General features: G+C 38.3%; 1 protein-coding gene across 5 annotated transcripts in view; it reads right to left on the bottom strand.

Annotated features, from left to right (window-relative positions):
* Positions 1-2219: 2219 nt before the first annotated feature.
* The window catches only part of Lpal2 (lipoprotein(a) like 2), a 57047-nt gene continuing 40338 nt past the window's right edge, over positions 2220-18928 (bottom strand). For 2 of the 5 annotated variants that reach the window (XM_087659370.1, XM_087659369.1), the window contains 6 exons: positions 11246-11326; positions 7217-7337; positions 5871-5897; positions 4714-4746; positions 3128-3460; positions 2222-2308 (listed from right to left, as the gene is read on the bottom strand). In XM_087659370.1, coding sequence (XP_087515496.1) covers positions 2280-2308; positions 3128-3460; positions 4714-4746; positions 5871-5897; positions 7217-7337; positions 11246-11254 — 552 coding nt within the window. In that variant the 5' untranslated portion in view covers positions 11255-11326 and the 3' untranslated portion in view covers positions 2222-2279. Of the gene's footprint in view, positions 3461-4713; positions 4747-5870; positions 5898-7216; positions 7338-11245; positions 11327-18928 lie in introns of all 5 variants that reach the window. The other 3 variants (NM_001109578.2, XM_087659368.1, NM_001430333.1) reach the window with 3 other exon arrangements.

Genomic DNA, 18928 nt, shown 5'->3' with positions numbered 1-18928 from the left:
TGAAAAGCATTAGTATTGCTATTAAAAACACAGGATTCCAAAAAAGGCAGTGCTTAGACAGAATTATGACAGCTCTAAGAAAGAGAAACAAGATGTTTTAGCTACATGTGCTGGCACCCACCTGTATCCCCAACATTTGAAAGAGAGAATCAGGAAGCACAGAAGTTCAAGGTCACCCTTGGCTACATATCAAATTCAGAATAGTCTTGGTTGAATAAAAGCCTGTCTCAGAAATAATTATTGTGTTACTCGCAAGACATGATGTCTGGAGTGGGAGAAAATGTGCTCACAATGAGCTGGCATGTAATCTAGTCTGTGGAGGACCAGGGAAAATAAAAAAGGAATGGATGGCTAATTTTACACATACATCTTGCTGTTTAAGTAGGGATGGAGACATGGACCAGAAATGGAAATCTGTTCCATGCTGGTAAAGAGCTGTGAACAGCATATCAAGTTGGAGTTTGTTCATTTATTAAAAATGAGAAAAATGTTGAAAGACTAGTATGGTCAGACATTTCTTTGCCATCATTTCAGACTGGCATACGAACTTGGTGATACTATAAAGTTGTTCATAAAGCACAATAGAATCTCCTGATTGAGAAATTTGTCTTAATATGAGCTCTCTGTGGGAGTAAAAGATAGCTGATGTGCAAGAGAAAAGAGATGGAAAACAGAACTCCTAGCAAAAGAAAAAATTAGAAGATGATCAGCTTTAAACATCAAGGCCAGATGTTGGGACCTTGCTGCAAAAACAAAGAAAGATGTGATGTGAACAGGTTTGTTTTTGAATTTCCTGCTGGTTCTTCAACCTAATGTTACGTAAAGCGGTGTTGATTTGGATATGACCTTCACTATGTAATTATCATTGTCCAAATATGTAATAAGGCACTACATAGGAAATTAATATCCATTATTTTTTGTTGAGGTTACAAAGTTTGTTGAGTTTTATTTTTACTTATTTTCTGTTTTTATAGCATTAGATAAATGTTTTTCCTGAATAACAGGGAAATTTCAGGGTAGAAGCTCCTAGCCTTCTTGAAACATAAGCAAACAAATGTTTCCTTTCATCCTATCCGAACTTTTCAAATGTTTCTATACTCTAGTTTATATGTTTCGTACATTTTGCATCATGTAACTCTCCCCAGGGCTATCTACAGAGTGAACAGAGTTGACCAGGGTATTCAGACAACTCTGCTCAGACTCCAGGTTAACTTTATCAATAAGACTAATACTGAAAGTGAGATGTTTGGGGCCTTGGTGTAGGCCTCTGAAGTCTTCATTTTTATCTTCCACATTCTGGGCCACCTGTATTCCACTTATTTCTGCAGTCAGGAAAGTGAAGAAGGCCTAGGCAGAATACAGTCCTTACCTTGACTATATTGAGCCTACCAATTACAAGGGGCTTGCATCTAGCCAGCCTGCTCTCTCTCTCCCTCTCTCCCTCTCTCTTTCCCTCATTCCCTATTTCCCTCCATTCCTCCTTCCTCCCTCTCTCTCTTTTACCCTCCTTCCCTCTTTTACTTCCTCCACTCAAAAGCTTAAGAGGTAGAATGGAATATACATATATATATACATATATATATGTGTGTGTGTGTGTGTGTGTGTGTGCGTGTGTATGTGTCTGTGCGTGTGTGTGTGTGTGCGTGTGTGTATCCTTCTAGATATAGATATAGATATATAGGATATGTAACATATCCTTCTATGGTTATATGGTTATTTATGAAAAATATCTGGTAAGTGAATTTCCTCTCATAACTTTTTTTTCAGGTGCTTTAACCAAGCTCCTCAAACTTGGTTGGAAGATGCCCCAACCACACAAATACGTTGTATGTTTTCAGTTACAGTTCTGGATGCTAGAATTGCAAAATGGAAATAGGGCTTATTCTTTCTGAAAGGTGTAAGGAAGACTCTGTTGCAGGCTTTCCCCCTTGCTTCTGGTAGTGCTCGGGACTCTCTTAAACCCAAGATATCCAGAAATATGAAACAATAATACTTGAGTATTAAAATATTGTCAGTGAAGCTTGCAATGTAAGCTTCTGTTTGAACTAAAAAATAGCTTGTATATTGATAACTCAGTCACTGATTACAAAAGTATTATCCTTTGCCTTCAAACACATGTTCAGCCACCACCAAATACCTAACATCTGTGTGCTTATAAAACCCCAGAGCACAGATCAGGATGGAGAACCATAATTCTAGGAGGAAGACAGGAGCCAAGGTATATTATGCTGATGATTTTATTGATGCTTTGAACTTGAGGAAAGGGAAGACCAAGTTGATTACTCCTGAGAGAATTGTTGATCATTCTCTGAAACAAAGAGAAGAACTTTAGAAGTCAAATAGTCTTAACATGTGTCTGATACCTTCAACATCCAGTAGTCTCGTTAAAATACATTATATTGCTGGACATGGTGTTCTATGCCTATAATAGCACTAAGAATAGTGAAGCAGGAAGACCATTGAATGTGAGGAAAACTTGGAATGCATAGTGAATTCCAGGCTAGCCTGTGCTAAAAATTGAAGTCCTGTTTCAATAAAAAAAAAAAGAAGAGGGGTTGAGGATTTAGCTCAGTGGTAGAGAGCTTGCCTAGCAAGTGCAAGGCCCTGGGTTCAGTCCTCAGCTCCGAAAAAAAAGGAAGAAAGATAGAAGAAAGAAAAAAAAGATAATGGAAGGAAGGAAGGAAGGAAGGAAGGAAGGAAGGAAGGAAGGAAGGAAATATTAAGCAAGAGGAAAAGAAGGTAGAAGAGAGGGAAGAGGAAAGGGAAGAGATTAGGAGGAGTAACAAAGGAAGAAGAAAGAGAAAGGGAGATGGTAAAAGAGAGAAAAACTTAGGAACACATTAAACTAATGTGATAATGAGAGAAATTCAGATGAGGCAGAGGAAACGCTGCTATGAGAAGGAAGAGGGACTTTTGATATGTGGATGTGAGGAGAATGGCAAAAATGGAGCTTGGTAAAAGTGGTGGAGAGAATGAGAAGGTGCAAAACTCAGAGCAATGCGAAACTGGGGGACTGAAAGAGAAGTTTACTAAAACATAGAATGTAATTATCCCCAAGGGAATCATTGGAGAACATCTTTAGCTGGTTCTCCTTTTCTTTGGTTTTTGGAACTGCTGTTGTACTGACCCTGCTGGTTTCTCCGGCCACCTTTTCCTTTCTGGCCTTTCTGGCCACCTTTTCCTTTCTGGCCTTTCTGGCCACCTTTTCCTTTCTGGCCTTTCTGGCCACCTTTTCCTTTCTGGCCTTTCTGGCCTCTGCGACCACGGTCTCCTTGACCATCTCCTCCTCGTTGATTTTCACTCTGAAGATCCTGGCCTTCCAAGCTGTCATCAGCAGACCTTCTGTTTCTACCTTGGCCATTCTTCCCTCTCCTGAGCTTGATGCTCTCCTCACCATGCTGGTTTAGTTGATCTTGCAAATGGTTCTTTATTTCATTTAGCCCTTTGTGTATACCACCATCTTTTGGGGAGAGAGAACACACATCCAGAAAATCAAAAATAGAGAAAGGATCATCATGAACATAGCAAGACAATCATATAATCTATCACTAAGTTGATTTAGTGAGAAGTTGTTCTACTATAGTAGACGGTGTTAGATAATGACTAAGTCCAATATCTACAAGAATAGGGACAGAAGAACTTTTTGCTTCTCTGTCCCAAATATACTCTCCTCAACTTTTTTTTTTCCTATTTTTTTTTCGGAGCTGAGGACCGAACCCAGGGCCTTGCGCTTGCTAGGCAAGCGCTCTACCACTGAGCCAAATCCCCAACCCCCTTCTCCTCAACTTTTGATACACCTGTTATTTTTATATAGAACCATCTATTCAGAATTTGGACTTGGCATGATATATATGAAAGTGTCCATGTACCATCATATTTCTCAGTGCTTAAGAGAAATCATAATATAATGATGTTTTTGCACAACATGTCTGTTGTTTAAAGGGGGGTAGAAAATCAATTTGCCAGGTTGGGGATTTAGCTCAGTGGTAGAGCGCTTGCCTAGCGAGTGCAAGGCCCTGAGTTCAAGGCCCTGGGTTTGGTCCCCAGCTTCTAAAAAAAAAGAAAGAAAGAAAATCAATTTGCCATGCATAATCTTTCACACATTAATACTACCCACATTTTCAGCTCCTCACACTCACATGAACTGTATGGCTTTTTCACCTTCTAAGACTAATGAATTTATGCAAGCACAGATTTAGCTGTGGGTTATACCATCTTTTGTATGGGGTCTTTCTTATTCTCCTGTATTCTGATATCAATAATTCTCTATGCCTAGTTCCTTAATAGCAAATGGTTATATGCAAACTTCACCATCTATTAGACTCGGGGTACCTCAAGTATATTAAGCATTCCCCATTTAACTGTTTCAAAGGTAATCAGAATAGTCAGAATGCTTCTTTCAGAAAACCCAGAATAGGAGTTCATCACAAGGACAGCCAAGGCAAGGAGGGGGATAAGAAAGCTGTTTCTTTGCCTTTCTCATTTTGCTGTTGTTACGATTTTTATTTACCTCTTTTAATTTTTGAACCTTTTTCCAACGTGGAGCTAATAATTAAATAGTACAATAATGGGGAGAGGACATTTTTAAAGCATAGGCATGATTTTTTTAATCTAAAAATTTAGAGGTATTTCATACTAGATCAGTAATCTAGAAGTTGCTAGACATTGTTCAGAATAACTCCAAATAATTTATTTGACGCTGAAATGTCTCACTTTGTTGGTTGGCATCTCCTTCTTCAAGGGCTTCTGTGAAAAAAGAACAATACACATGCACAAAGAAATTTAAAATTGTACTAGAAACTGCATGAAAAAAATCATTAACAAGTCAAGAAATATGCTTAAAACAAATAACTAAATGGCTTTCAAGTGTTTTGTTTGCCATCCCGGATTAAACCTAGAATCTAATGTACACTAGTCAAGTGCTCTACCACTGGCCCAAATCACCATTACTTTTCTGTTGCTAAATTGTCTTGACTAGATTTGAGCTCACTCTGTAGAGCAGTCAGGCATTAGACATATGAACTATCTGCCTCTATCTTCTAAATAAGGAATAAAAACTCATTCATTAATTTCTCTTATTTGATTCTTCCATGTCTTTGGTAGAATATTTAATGATTGGATAACTATAATATTGAAGTAAATCACATACCTATTCACTATTAAAATGAATTATATGTTGTTCTAGCTGGTGTTATGTCAACTTAATACAGCTAAACTCATCTGAGAGAAATGAACCTCATTTTAAGGAGGGGACAGGAAATGCCTCCATAGGATCCTGCTAGAATCGAACAAGCCCACAGGACACTTTTTAAATTAGTGATTGATTGGGAATAGTTCAGTCAGTGACAGGTAGTATACCTTTGGACATCTGATCATGTGCTATATAAGAAAGCAGACTGAGAATGCCGTAAGGAGCAAACCAGTAAGCTATGTTCCTCCTCAGCCTCTGCATTAATGCCTGCCCTGTGCTTAGGTTCTTTCCCTACTTGAGTTCCTGCCTTGACTTCCCTCTGTAATGGGCTGTTTCCTAGACGCGTAAGTGAAATAAACCCTTTCCTCCCCACAAGAGACTTCTATTCCTCCATTGTTAACCTTGGTCTGTTTAGAGAAAGGAAATTACAAATCATGAGGTACATGTATTCTTCTGATATCCAGACACTATCTCACCAAAACAAAGACACAATATGAAAGGTTGGCTTCTGTTTAATATCATGACTGAGGACTACTAAAATACTGGGAGGTTTTGCTCCTTTGTTTTTGAAACTTCCTAAACCCAATTTTTAGAATTTCTACATGACAAAAAGTAAGCAAAAATTAAACTATGATATGCTCTAAAGGAAAATGAAACATAGCCTTAAATGGAGACTGACCTTGATCTTGAGGAGAATTTTCATCATCTAGGGTTTTAAAAAAGAAATATAATAAATTTATTATTTGATTTCATATATTCCAACTGTGCATTTATATAAGTCATAGTTATGCAAAAGACCTAAGTTATGCAAAGACCTAAGATACTGCTAAGGAAATTAAATACATAGTATACACAGTACACATGTATATGTGGTTCCAATATAACGAACCATCATTTCCCAAAGTAGAAAACTAGTAGCCATTTTGGACTGAAAATTAATAAAAAGGAAGTCAAGCAATCAATTGAATTTCTTCCCTAATAACAAAAAAAGAAAAAAGAAAAAAAAACAAGAACAAAAAAAGAAAGAAAACAAGAATTTCTTCCTTTGCAGTGTACCACCATCCTTAATGATGTGACTCCCTAAACAGATACAACTTGAGAATCAAACCATCCATGGCCCTGTGACTCATTGTTTACATTAACCAGACTTTACTAGCCAAATAGCTTTTTTTCCAGAAGACAAGCTTTCCGGTCAATGATTGTTTATTTCAGGGAGTTTTCCAAAACTCCTTTAATTAAATACAAGTCTTTATAACTCTCTAATGCCATAATAGTTTTATAATCTATGATGCCTTTCATAGCCTCCATCATATCTTCAGTTATATATTGTACCCATTCTTAATGAAGAATTCATTCCACCAACCAGACCCCAGAGCTTTATTTTTTGAATATTACAATTTTGCCTCCTGCTTTTACCCACGTCATTAAAGGACAATATCACTTTCTTTCATCGCATTAAGAAGAAAGTCATTTTTGCCCAACACCATGCTGTTTTTGAGTATCTTGAGATATCCAAATTTTGCTAATCTTCTAAGATACAATTTCATTCAGAAGTTGCTCAGATTTTGGTAAATAAATATTCTAACTGAAACTCTGTACTTCAGTGAACTGCAATATTCTGCATGGAAAGAAAATGACATTGTGAATCAGGAGAAGAATCAATAAATGAAAATTTTATTAAACATGGAGATATAATAAAAAATGCTCAATAATTCTAAGTGTTTGTTGGCAGGGAAACAAAATATCCAGGTGAATTATGATGTTTCTACTCTATTTACAAAGAGACTGGATGTGAAAATCCTATGCATGACCAAATAGTAAATGTTGCACAATGAAGATGCTAGTTTAGAACATAAACTGACATTTTCAGACACATATTTTTGTCACCAACAAAAAAAAAATGCTATAGAAACTAATATGGCCTCCTCTCTGATTGGCCAACTCTCTGGATCTTAGCTGATTTCTTGAAAGACGTGGCCCAACTATACTCTTTCCCATGAATTTCAACCTCATTTCCCCTCTTACCTTCATTGGCCCTTTGAGCTGAGGTCAGGGCCAGCAGGGATATAGAGAGCAGAACCAGAAGAATCCTGGAGGCAGCCATGGTGTCTCTTTCCCTTGATGCTACAGGAACTTCAGACACAGCCTTTATAAAACCCAGAGAAACAATGTGACCTTGAAGACCATGGGTTTGACATTTCCCACTCATATCTAATTTGTTACATGATCCTCAGCCAGACAAGGTGAATTAAAGTACATGTTGTGTTCTTCAAACAGTACCAAGAATTTCAACAGGTTCTTTGAAACAATGGCTTATTCTCCTCGTGTATTAATTCTATGTATTACTCATTGTCTTCCACATTTAACATTCTACCTTGAACTGTGCTTCTCTGTTTTCTTACAGGATCCAACACTGTTCTGACTTTCCACTCTGTCAGTGACTTCAGACACTTTGCTATAGAATGAGCCAACAGAATCACAAGGAAAACAGACTTTAAAAATAAAAACACAATCATAAGAAAAAAACATTGGTCAAGAAAATCTAGGATAAGTTATCTTACACAGCTTGAAAAAAATCAAGTGTTGCCAATAAAAGAACAAAGTGAACATTTCAATATTTCAAAGACAATAACTACTCAGATTTAAGATCATGAATTGGATGCACTATCAAATTTTAACACAAAATAATCAGAATAATAGTTGGGTTGTAATACAATATCCTGTAAAGGTCACTGAGTGAACTAAAGGTGTTCAGCTTGGAAAGGGATTGCAATTAGATACACCTGTCACTCTGTACTATGAAACAGAGTCGTCTTGTTTGAGTCCTTTTGGAAGGTGCAGCTCTCAACTAAAGAGGGCATTTTGTTGCTAATATAAAAATAATTCCATACCATAATTAAAATTGTCTTGTGTTATTTTAATTCATTTTAAATTGTTGTAAATTTTTAAATACCTTAGAATACTATAAATAATCTTAGTAAAATCACTAATACTTCAAATAATGAATTTTGGTTCTCCATTAAAATGTCCTATGAGTCTGTTTCATCCACAGGCACAACTGATAGGTATCTTTATTGTTTATCTGGCCATAGTTTCTTTCTTTCCTCTCAGAGAAATGTGCTTTCTTTTGGCTTTTCCTTCTAAGAAAGATATCACAGCATCTCCACATACCCTTGAATATATTACTTTAATCTTGCTTCTTCTTCAAGATACTTCATATGTTTTCTTTCATTTCTCCAAACTTAATTTTTTCATCCATGCTTCCTTAGTTTGTTTTAAGTCTCCATATAAAGTACTCCATAGACAACAGGTAAAATAATAAGTAGACTTCTTGATATGTAAGTAGGTAAGAGATAGACATAATGGAGATGGATAGATAGATTGTAGATGAATAGATAGTAGGTAGGTAGGTAGATGATAGATTAAATAAATGATAGACAGGATAGATAGATAGATAGATAGATAGATAGATAGATAGATGATAGATAGATACAGATAATAGGCAGATACATATATAGATAACTAATTACACTATAGCATATATGATATAATTATTGTGCACTGGGATTTGTTCTAAGTATTTATCCTGTGCAAGGACTGATTCACTTGATCTTTATAGGCTTTGACTTTTAAAATATTTAACATATTTAGTATGTTTATATAAAATTTAATCATATATGTAAAGAAACTTGGTTTACATTTGCATTTACTATTTAAACTGTTTCTCAGGACTCATAGAATATCTCAAGGAGTTAAAGGCACCTCAGATCTAGAGATTATGAGCTGTCTGGTATAGGAACTGAGAACTAAACGCATGTCCTTAAACTCCTGAGCCATCTCTTCTTGATAGCAAAACTAATTCCTGTTCCATCCATGTCCAGTTGGACATCTTGTTGATAAACAAGAATGATTAGTTAAAATGATAGTGTTAGAAATGCAGCAAAATTCTTGCATTCCACTGATCCATCAGTGTTCAAGTTTTGACCCTGTCAATGCCAATTGTTTTCATTATTTCAGCTCTCTAATATATGGCAATTATTCCTGCAGCTGGCTGATTGTCAAGAGTAATGTAAAACTTCACTAGAGCTGCTTTCAATGACCAGGTGTTGCAAAAGTAAGATTTGAAGACATGGCCTTTTGTTTTATAATGCCTGTCACTAGACTACCCTTTCTGGGTTAGAAATACAAAAGGCATGTCATGAACTGTTAGGAAAAAAGTCCCTCATTGGCCAGTGATCAGCCTTAGTTTCAGAATTCTGAAATGATGATTTCAAAATGGTTTCTCAGAGAGCCACCTATGCAGGAAGAGGGACAAGATTATATGCTTCTCCTCTGAGATATGCTTTAAGAAATCATAACAGGCAGGACCAGCCATCTTCCTAGATGACACAATGGCAGGGGGGAAAAGGGAAAAAGAACAAAGTAGCAGAGGAGACTAGTAACAGAGACTCAGACCTATAATTTCAATCCTGGGGTGGCAGAGGAAGGGAATTGGAAGCTCAAGGCCAGCCTGAGCTACCTCATAAGGCCCTGTTTCAGAAAACAGAGAGTGAAAGAGACAAGACAAAAGTGAAAGAATGATAGAAGAGGAGAGGAGAGGAGAGAAGAGGAGAGGAGGGAGAGAGGAGGAGAGGAGAGGAGAGGGAGCAGATGGTAGTATCTCCCTTAAGTCTGTAACAGGAAATAAGACAAAATGATACTGAAGACAGGAGAATGTCAGGGCTAGGAGGTAGGAGGAAGTGGGTGGGTGGGTGAGGGAGCACCATCATAGAAGCAGGGGGATGGGGTGATCAGATTGGGGGTTTCTGGAGGAGAAACCTGGAAAGAGGATAGTCTGTAAAATGTAAATAAAATATCCAATAAATGGATAAAAGTAAAGCAAAAGAGGAGAACCTGGCTTTAAAAAAAACAGTAGAAAGTCTTTATTAATTGACCTGCAACTACACTAGTTATTCAGGATCTCATTGTAACCCGAAGCCTTTCTCAGGGTGATCTTATAAGCACAAAATATATGCCCTGAGTGGATATACTTCAGTTAACAAGAACAGTTAGGCAGATATAGAACTACAAAAGCCAAAAAAGCAATGTTAGTACATTTAAAGACTTTCTGAGAACTATCGATTTTGATGGATTAGGCCTTTGTTTTCAGTTTGGCAGATGGTACTGTCTATGAGATGAGTTTATAGCCTAAATGTTACTTCTATCATGGAGTCTGTTGTACTAAGATCTGTGAGCCTACTGTATGGTCTGGATCCCTGTTAAAAAAAGAACTTAACCTCTGTGCACTGCAAATATCTAGGGAAAACAAGACAAAAAAATTCCTAAATACAAAAGACAAGAAACAACCAAATCAAACACTCTTACATCAGAAAATGAGAGAATGTAAACACAATAGAAAATTCAATGAAACTAAGAGTTTGCTTTTAGCAAATAAAATAAAATAAAATAAAATTGACAATCTTTAACAAAACTAAAGAAAACCCAAGAAGACAAGGATAGCAAGATTTTGCAATTGGTGCCACAGAAATAAAAGTTATGGGGGTTAATTATAAAGACTTCCACATCAGCAAACTGGAGAACAGGAAACAATTTTTAAATTCTTAGAAGCAAATACATAGGACTGGAGTTATAATGCAGTGGTAAAGCACTTAGGTATTATATACAGGGCCCTGGGTAACAGAAGGCTGGACCACATGATCAACACAGACTGTCACTCAAACTGCATAACTAAGTTGTGGAACAAGCCCTTTTCTGATGGTCTGACTACAAAATGCAACTGCTCTCACTGAAAGTCAGTGTGATGGAGCCCAATGATTTCATAAGTGTCACGAGCTTTTCAGTGCACTCAAGCCACTATCAGGATGTGGAATGAGCCTGAGATCATGCACAAAGGACAATAGCAGAAAGTTCTTGTATGAGAGATTGAGATCAATTGCAACCGATGCCCACACATAAGGTATCATTATCCACACTCTCACATACACACCCTGACTACCATTCCCATACTGCTATCCACCAAATAGACTTCTATGTGTGCAGATGTGGTCCCTTTACCTGGAGCATTTGTGATGTGCTCTGCAGATAGTGATGTTCTTCCTGAGTTAGGTGTATCAGCACACAACGGTACTATCATCTCTAGAAAGTTGAAGCAGGAAACAAAAGCTGTAGCTCAACCTGTGCAACATGGTGAGATACAGTTTAAAACATCCAAAACTAATAGTCAGGCCTAGTGACATAGACTGGTCATCAGAGCTACTCATCAGGCTGAGGCAGGAATATCATAAATTCCAGAGTACCTGGATTATAGCATGAGTTTAAGGACAAATTCAATAACTTCACAAAACTCTGACTCAAAATAAGAATAAATGAATAGGTCTCGTGAGATGGTTCAGTGGATAAAATGTTTGCTAGAGGTCAGATTCACAGAACACACATAAAACATTGTTACAGCTACCTGAATTTCCAGCAGTCAAGAGACAGAGTCAGGGCATCCCTGAGGCAGTAGGGCTAAATTGTCTAGCACTAGGTTCAGCAAGAGACTCTGCCTAGGTAAATAAACTGGGAAGAAGTCAAGAAGGACACGTGACACACAACTTTAAGTATCAAAAACACACCTGTACACATATATGAAAATGGATAGATAGATCATAGATTATTAGAGAGAGAGAGAGAGACAGAGACAGAGAGAGAGAGAGGAGAGATAGGTGATAGAAAGGAAGGAAGGAAGGAAGGAAGGAAGGAAGGAAGGAAGGAAGGCAGGCAGGCAGGCAGGCAGGCTGGCTTAGAATATCTCTGTAAAGCACATGTCTAGCATGTATTAGGATCTGGGATCAAGCACCAATACCATAGAAAGACAGAGACAGATAATCACCACTTAATTACTTGCATGTGACTTATCCATTATCCTAGGAGTAGCCCTGGCTCCAGCTGGCATTAATGAAGAAAATAACCATGCCTGATTTGTTAACATGGTGAGTGGCTCAGACTCACAGTATATAGGCAGGATCCTCACAACAAATATGGTGCATCTATATAGCTAGAATGATTTAATATAAATATTTTGAAGACAGTAAGATGAAGAGATTTATTATAGTATAGAATTCTGAATGTATTTAAGACAAAATATAAGTTCAAAACAATCATTTCCTCTGTACATGAAGATTTATGTGCTCAAAGAGGACATAAGCAATAACCTTTCCTTGACTATAAGTCAAGTATAGAAACACTTCTCGTGATGTAGACCCATCTCTCCAATAATCCTCTGAGCAGCTGAGCCCTGCCTGAGACCATGCACATCAAGGGCCCACGGGGATTTTTATTCTGTGTCAGCAGTGGTGTATGGTTAGATAATGGGTAGCCCAAGATTCAAAGCAGGCTCTTTAGAAAGAAGTGAATAGGAATCATTTTAGAGTGTTCCATTTGGGATTTTCTCATTGTCTTTTTAGAATTTTGCCTAGTCAAGTAGGTCAAAGGTATATGAAGGTGCTCTTTGACTAAGAGAGGGCATTTGTTTCTGTTTTGAGACATGTTTGTTTTTTTTTTCTAGAGAAGGGTTAAGTAAGAATCAGGCTTCTTTGACCACAGCCATGGTAGCAAAGCTGAACACTGTGATGCCTTCTCTGAGATGTAGGTCAGATATTCCCTGTCTGTCTCATAATACAAATGCACACCTACACATGCACACACCACATAAACATACACAGCACATACAAGCTCACATGCATATATACACCATGCATACATGCACACATATTGTACACACACATTACATATAATATACTCACTCATATACATAAAATTGCACATACATACGCACACATACACACACACAAAAAAAAAACATGGCATGCAAACACATACACATGCACTAGTGCCATCTGCACATCAGGTCATCAAGATATTGTTTATTGACAGCTGACCTTACTACTGTGCCTGAAGCCCAACTCTTCAGTTCCTCTTGAAGCAGAGGAGGGGGAAGAGCTTCAGCAGGGGTAAGACTTAGTCTTATGAGATGTTTAGGATTACTGTATAATAATAAAATATTTCCTATCTCAATACTAAGTCACTTTGCTTCGGTAACTGAACAGTCTTCTGAGTTCCTCTGAGGCAAGAAACTCTTTAGTACCTCATCCTAAAACAGTAGGAGATTAAGCAAAGTAGCTTTAGTTCTATCTCCACAGTAATTTCACTGCTAAAACTTTCAGCTTGCTAGTTGAAGTCTCAGGAAGAAATAAGGACATTTTTGAAAAGTAATTTTAGCCTTATTTCTAAGTTTCAAAACGTTTTCTATGAAAGCTCTATAAGAAAAAAGGAGAAGGGCCTTGTAAGGAAAAGGGGATAAGGGATTTAAGAAAGAATGATTAAAAAGCAGGACAAGGAGATAATAATGCAATCCACTCTTTGACCTTCACACTTAAACATCATTCAGAATACATGATCACATACTATAAAGATTCACCACATGTTTATATATAAAATCAAATCATAAACTGAATAAGAAGTTTACAACAAAGAATGTTTACATGCATATACAATAGGAGTAATTCTCTGGCTAAACATTCATTACCTATCATAGCTCCTCATGTTTATGGAGAGTTTAAGACCATAACTAAGTTATAAGTGAAGTTTTGTATATATAAGCCCAGTCAATATTTTAATTTCTGTCCTAGCACCTATAATAAATCATTAGTTCCCTTTTTATGATTATTGGTTAATGATCTTACAGCCTCTTGAAATGTGCACTAAGGGGGGTGGCACAGGTCTTCCTGGTTGCTGCCGCCGCAGAGAGCCCTTGGGCAGCACCCCGCGAGCAAACTTGAGCCTCGAGACCACAGGTAAGACCAACTTGTCTGCTGAAAGAGAGCTGCCTGGTGAGATCGGGACATACAGAGGCAGAGTTCATCTAGGACCGGGCACATCCTGTGTTTGCCGGAGGTCCCACGCCCGCGGATCCCGGGCCCACAGCAGCTCTCTGCTCCCAGACCCTGTGGGAAAGAGACCTCACCACCTGATCAGGTGGGCACTCCTGAGGCTGCAGAGCGGAAGAGACCACCAACACTGCCCACCCCTGCCCACATCCCTGGCCCAAGAGGAAACTGTATAAGGCCTCTGGGCTCCCGTGGGGGAGGGCCCAGGAGCGGCAGGAGCCCTGCCTGAGACACCGCCGGAACCTGAGGGAAACAGACCGGATAAACAGTTCTCTGCACCCAAATCCCGTGGGAGGGAGAGCTGAAACTTCAGAGAGGCAGACAAGCCTGGGAAACCAGAAGAGACTGCTCTCTGTACATACATCTCGGAAGCCAGAGGAAAACACCAAAGGTCATCTGGAACCCTGGTGCACTGAAGCTCCCGGAAAGGGCGGCACAGGTCTTCCTGGTTGCTGCCGCCGCCGCAGAGAGCCCTTGGGCAGCACCCCGCGAGCAAACTTGGGCCTCGGGACCACAGGTAAGACCAACTTGTCTGCTGCAAGAAAGCTGCCTGGTGAACTCAAGACACAGGCCCACAGGAACAGCTGAAGACCTGTAGAGAGGAAAAACTACACGCCTGAAAGCAGAACACTCTGTCCCAATAACTGACTGAAAGAGGAAAACAGGTCTACAGCACTCCTGACACACAGGCTTATAGGACAGTCTAGCCACTGTCAGAAATAGCAGAACAAAGTAACACTAGAGATAATCTGATGGCGAGAGGCAAGCGCAGGAACCCAAGCAACAGAAACCAAGACTACATGCCATCATCGGAGCCCAATTCTCCCACCAAAACAAACATGGAATATCCAAACACACCAGAAAAGCAAGATCTAGTTTGAAAATCATATTTGATCATGATGCTGGAGGACTTCAAGAAAGACATGAACACACTTAGGGAAACACAGGAAAACATTAATAAACAAGTAGAAGCCTACAGAGAGGAATCGCAAAAATCCCTGAAAGATTCCAGGAAAACACAATCAAACAGTTAAAGGAATTAAAAATGGAAATAGAAGCAATCAAGAAAGAACACATGGAAACAACCCTGGATATAGAAAACCAAAAGAAGAGACAAGGAGCTGTAGATACAAAACTCACCAACAGAATTCAAGAGATGGAAGAGAGAATCTCAGGAGCAGAAGATTCCATAGAAATCATTGACTCAACTGTCAAAGATAATGTAAAGCGGAAAAAGCTACTGGTCCAAAACATACAGGAAATCCAGGACTCAATGAGAAGATCAAACCTAAGGATAATAGGTATAGAAGAGAGTGAAGAATCCCAGCTCAAAGGACCAGTAAATATCTTCAACAAAATCATAGAAGAAAACTTCCCTAACCTAAAAAAACAGATACCCATAGGCATACAAGATGCCTACAGAACTCCAAATAGATTGGACCAGAAAAGAAACACCTCCCGTCACATAATAGTCAAAACACCAAATGCACAAAATAAAGAAAGAATATTAAAAGCAGTAAGGGAAAAAGGTCAAGTAACATATAAAGGCAGACCTATCAGAATCACGCCAGACTTCTCGCCAGAAACTATGAAGGCCAGAAGATCCTGGACTGATGTCATACACACCCTAAGAGAACACAAATGCCAGCTCAGGTTACTGTATCCTGCAAAACTCTCAATTAACATAGATGGAGAAACCAAGATATTCCATGACAAAACCAAATTTACACAATATCTTTCTACAAATCCAGCACTACAAAGGATAATAAATGGTAAAGCCCAACATAAGGAGGCAAGCTATACCCTAGAAGAAGCAAGAAACTAATCGTCTTGGCAACAAAACAAAGAGAATGAAAGCACACAAACATAACCTCACATCCAAATGTGAAGATAACGGGAAGCAATAACCATTATTCCTTAATATCTCTCAACGTCAATGGCCTCAACTCCCCAATAAAAAGACATAGATTAACAAACTGGATACGCAACGAGGACCCTGCATTCTGCTGCCTACAGGAAACATACCTCAGAGAAAAAGACAGACACTACCTCAGAGTGAAAGGCTGGAAAACAACTTTCCAAGCAAATGGTCAGAAGAAGCAAGCTGGAGTAGCCATTCTAATATCAAATAAAATCAATTTTCAACTAAAAGTCATTAAAAAAGATAAGGAAGGACACTTCATATTCATCAAAGGAAAAATCCACCAAGATGAACTCTCAATCCTAAATATCTATGCCCCAAATACAAGGGCACCTACATATGTAAAAGAAACCTTACTAAAGCTCAAAACACACATTGGACCTCACACAATAATAGTGGGAGATTTCAACACCCCACTCTCATCAATGGACAGATCATGGAAACAGAAATTAAACAGAGATGTAGACAGACTAAGAGAAGTCATGAGTCAAATGGACCTAACGGATATTTATAGAACATTCTATCCTAAAGCAAAAGGATACACCTTCTTCTCAGCTCCTCATGGTACTTTCTCCAAAATTGACCATATAATTGGTCAAAAAACGGGCCTCAACAGGTACAGAAAGATAGAAATAATCCCATGCGTGCTATCGGACCACCACGGCCTAAAACTGGTCTTCAATAACAATCAAGGAAGAATGTCCACATATACTTGGAAATTGAACAATGCTCTACTCAATGATAACCTGGTCAAGGAAGAAATAAAGAAAGAAATTAAAAACTTTTTAGAATTTAATGAAAATGAAGGTACAACATACCCAAATTTATGGGACACAATGAAAGCTGTGCTAAGAGGAAAACTCATACGCTGTGTGCCTGCAGAAAGAAACAGGAAAGAGCATATGTCAGCAGCTTGACAGCACACCTAAAAGCTCTAGAACAAAAAGAAGCAAATACACCCAGGAGGAGTAGAAGGCAGGAAATAATCAAACTCAGAGCTGAAATCAACCAAGTAGAAACAAAAAGGACCATAGAAAGAATCAACAGAACCAAAAGTTGGTTCTTTGAGAAAATCAACAAGATAGACAAACCCTTAGCCAGACTAACGAGAGGACACAGAGAGTGCGTCCAAATTAACAAAATCAGAAATGAAAAGGGAGACATAACAACAGATTCAGAGGAAATTCAAAAAATCATCAGATCTTACTACAAAAACCTATATTCAACAAAACTTGAAAATCTTCAGGAAATGGACAATTTCCTAGACAGATACCAGGTACCGAAGTTAAATCAGGAACAGATGAACCAGTTAAACAACCCCATAACGCCTAAGGAAATAGAAGCAGTCATTAAAGGTCTCCCAACCAAAAAGAGCCCAGGTCCAGACGGCTTTAGTGCAGAATTCTATCAAACCTTCATAGAAGACCTCATACCAATATTATCCAAACTATTCCACAAAATTGAAACAGATGGATCACTACCGAATACCTTCTACGAAGCCACAATTACTCTTATACCTAAACCACACAAAGACACAACAAAGAAAGAGAACTTCAGACCAATTTCCCTTATGAATATCGACGCAAAAATACTCAACAAAATTCTGGCAAACCGAATCCAAGAGCACATCAAGACAATCATCCACCATGATCAAGGAGGCTTCATCCCGGCATGGAGGGATGGTTTAATATACCGAAAACCATCAACGTGATCCATTATATAAACAAACTGAAAGAACAAAACCACATGATCATTTCATTAGATGCTGAGAAAGCATTTGACAAAATTCAACACCCCTTCATGATAAAAGTCCTGGAAAGAATAGGAATTCAAGGCCCATACCTGAACATGGTAAAAGCCATATACAGCAAACCAGTTGCTAACATTAAACTAAATGGAGAGAAACTTGAAGCAATCCCACTAAAATCAGGGACTAGACAAGGCTGCCCACTCTCTCCCTACTTATTCAATATAGTTCTTGAAGTTCTAGCCAGAGCAATCAGACAACAAAAGGATGTCAAGGGGATACAGATCGGAAAAGAAGAAGTCAAAATATCACTATTTTCAGATGATATGATAGTATATTTAAGTGATCCCAAAAGTTCCACCAGAGAACTACTAAAGCTGATAAACAACTTCAGCAAAGTGGCTGGGTATAAAATTAACTCAAATAAATCAGTTGCCTTCCTCTATACAAAAGAGAAACAAGCCGAGAAAGAAATTAGGGAAACGACACCCTTCATAATAGACCCAAATAATATAAAGTACCTCGGAGTGACTTTAACAAAGCAAGTAAAAGATCTGTACAATAAGAACTTCAAGACACTGAAGAAGGAAATTGAAGAAGACCTCAGAAGATGGAAAGATCTCCCATGCTCATGGATTGGCAGGATTAATATAGTAAAAATGGCCATTTTACCAAAAGCAATCTACAGATTCAATGCAATCCCCATCAAAATACCAATCCAATTCTTCAAAGAGTTAGACAGAACAATTTGCAAATTCATCTGGAATAACAAAAAACCCAGGATAGCTAAAGATATCCTCAACAATGAAAGGACTTCAGGGGGAATCACTATCCCTGAACTCAAGCAGTATTACAGAGCAATAGTGATAAAAACTGCATGGTATTGGTACAGAGACAGACAGATAGACCAATGGAATAGAATTGAAGACCCAGAATTGAACCCACACACATATGGTCACTTGATTTTTGACAAAGGAGCCAAAACCATCCAATGGAAAAAAGATAGCATTTTCAGCAAATGGTGCTGGTTCAACTGGAGGGCAACATGTAGAAGAATGCAGATCGATCCATGCTTATCACCCTGTACAAAGCTTAAGTCCAAGTGGATCAAGGACCTCCAAATCAAACCAGACACACTCAAA

The sequence above is a fragment of the Rattus norvegicus genome, chromosome 4 (assembly GCF_021556685.1).
Source record: "Rattus norvegicus strain SHRSP/BbbUtx chromosome 4, alternate assembly SHRSP_T2T, whole genome shotgun sequence".
In the NCBI taxonomy this organism is placed as follows: domain Eukaryota; kingdom Metazoa; phylum Chordata; class Mammalia; order Rodentia; family Muridae; genus Rattus; species Rattus norvegicus.
The sequence above is the reverse complement of the archived record's forward strand: the minus strand, read 5'-3'. Positions and strand labels throughout refer to the sequence as shown.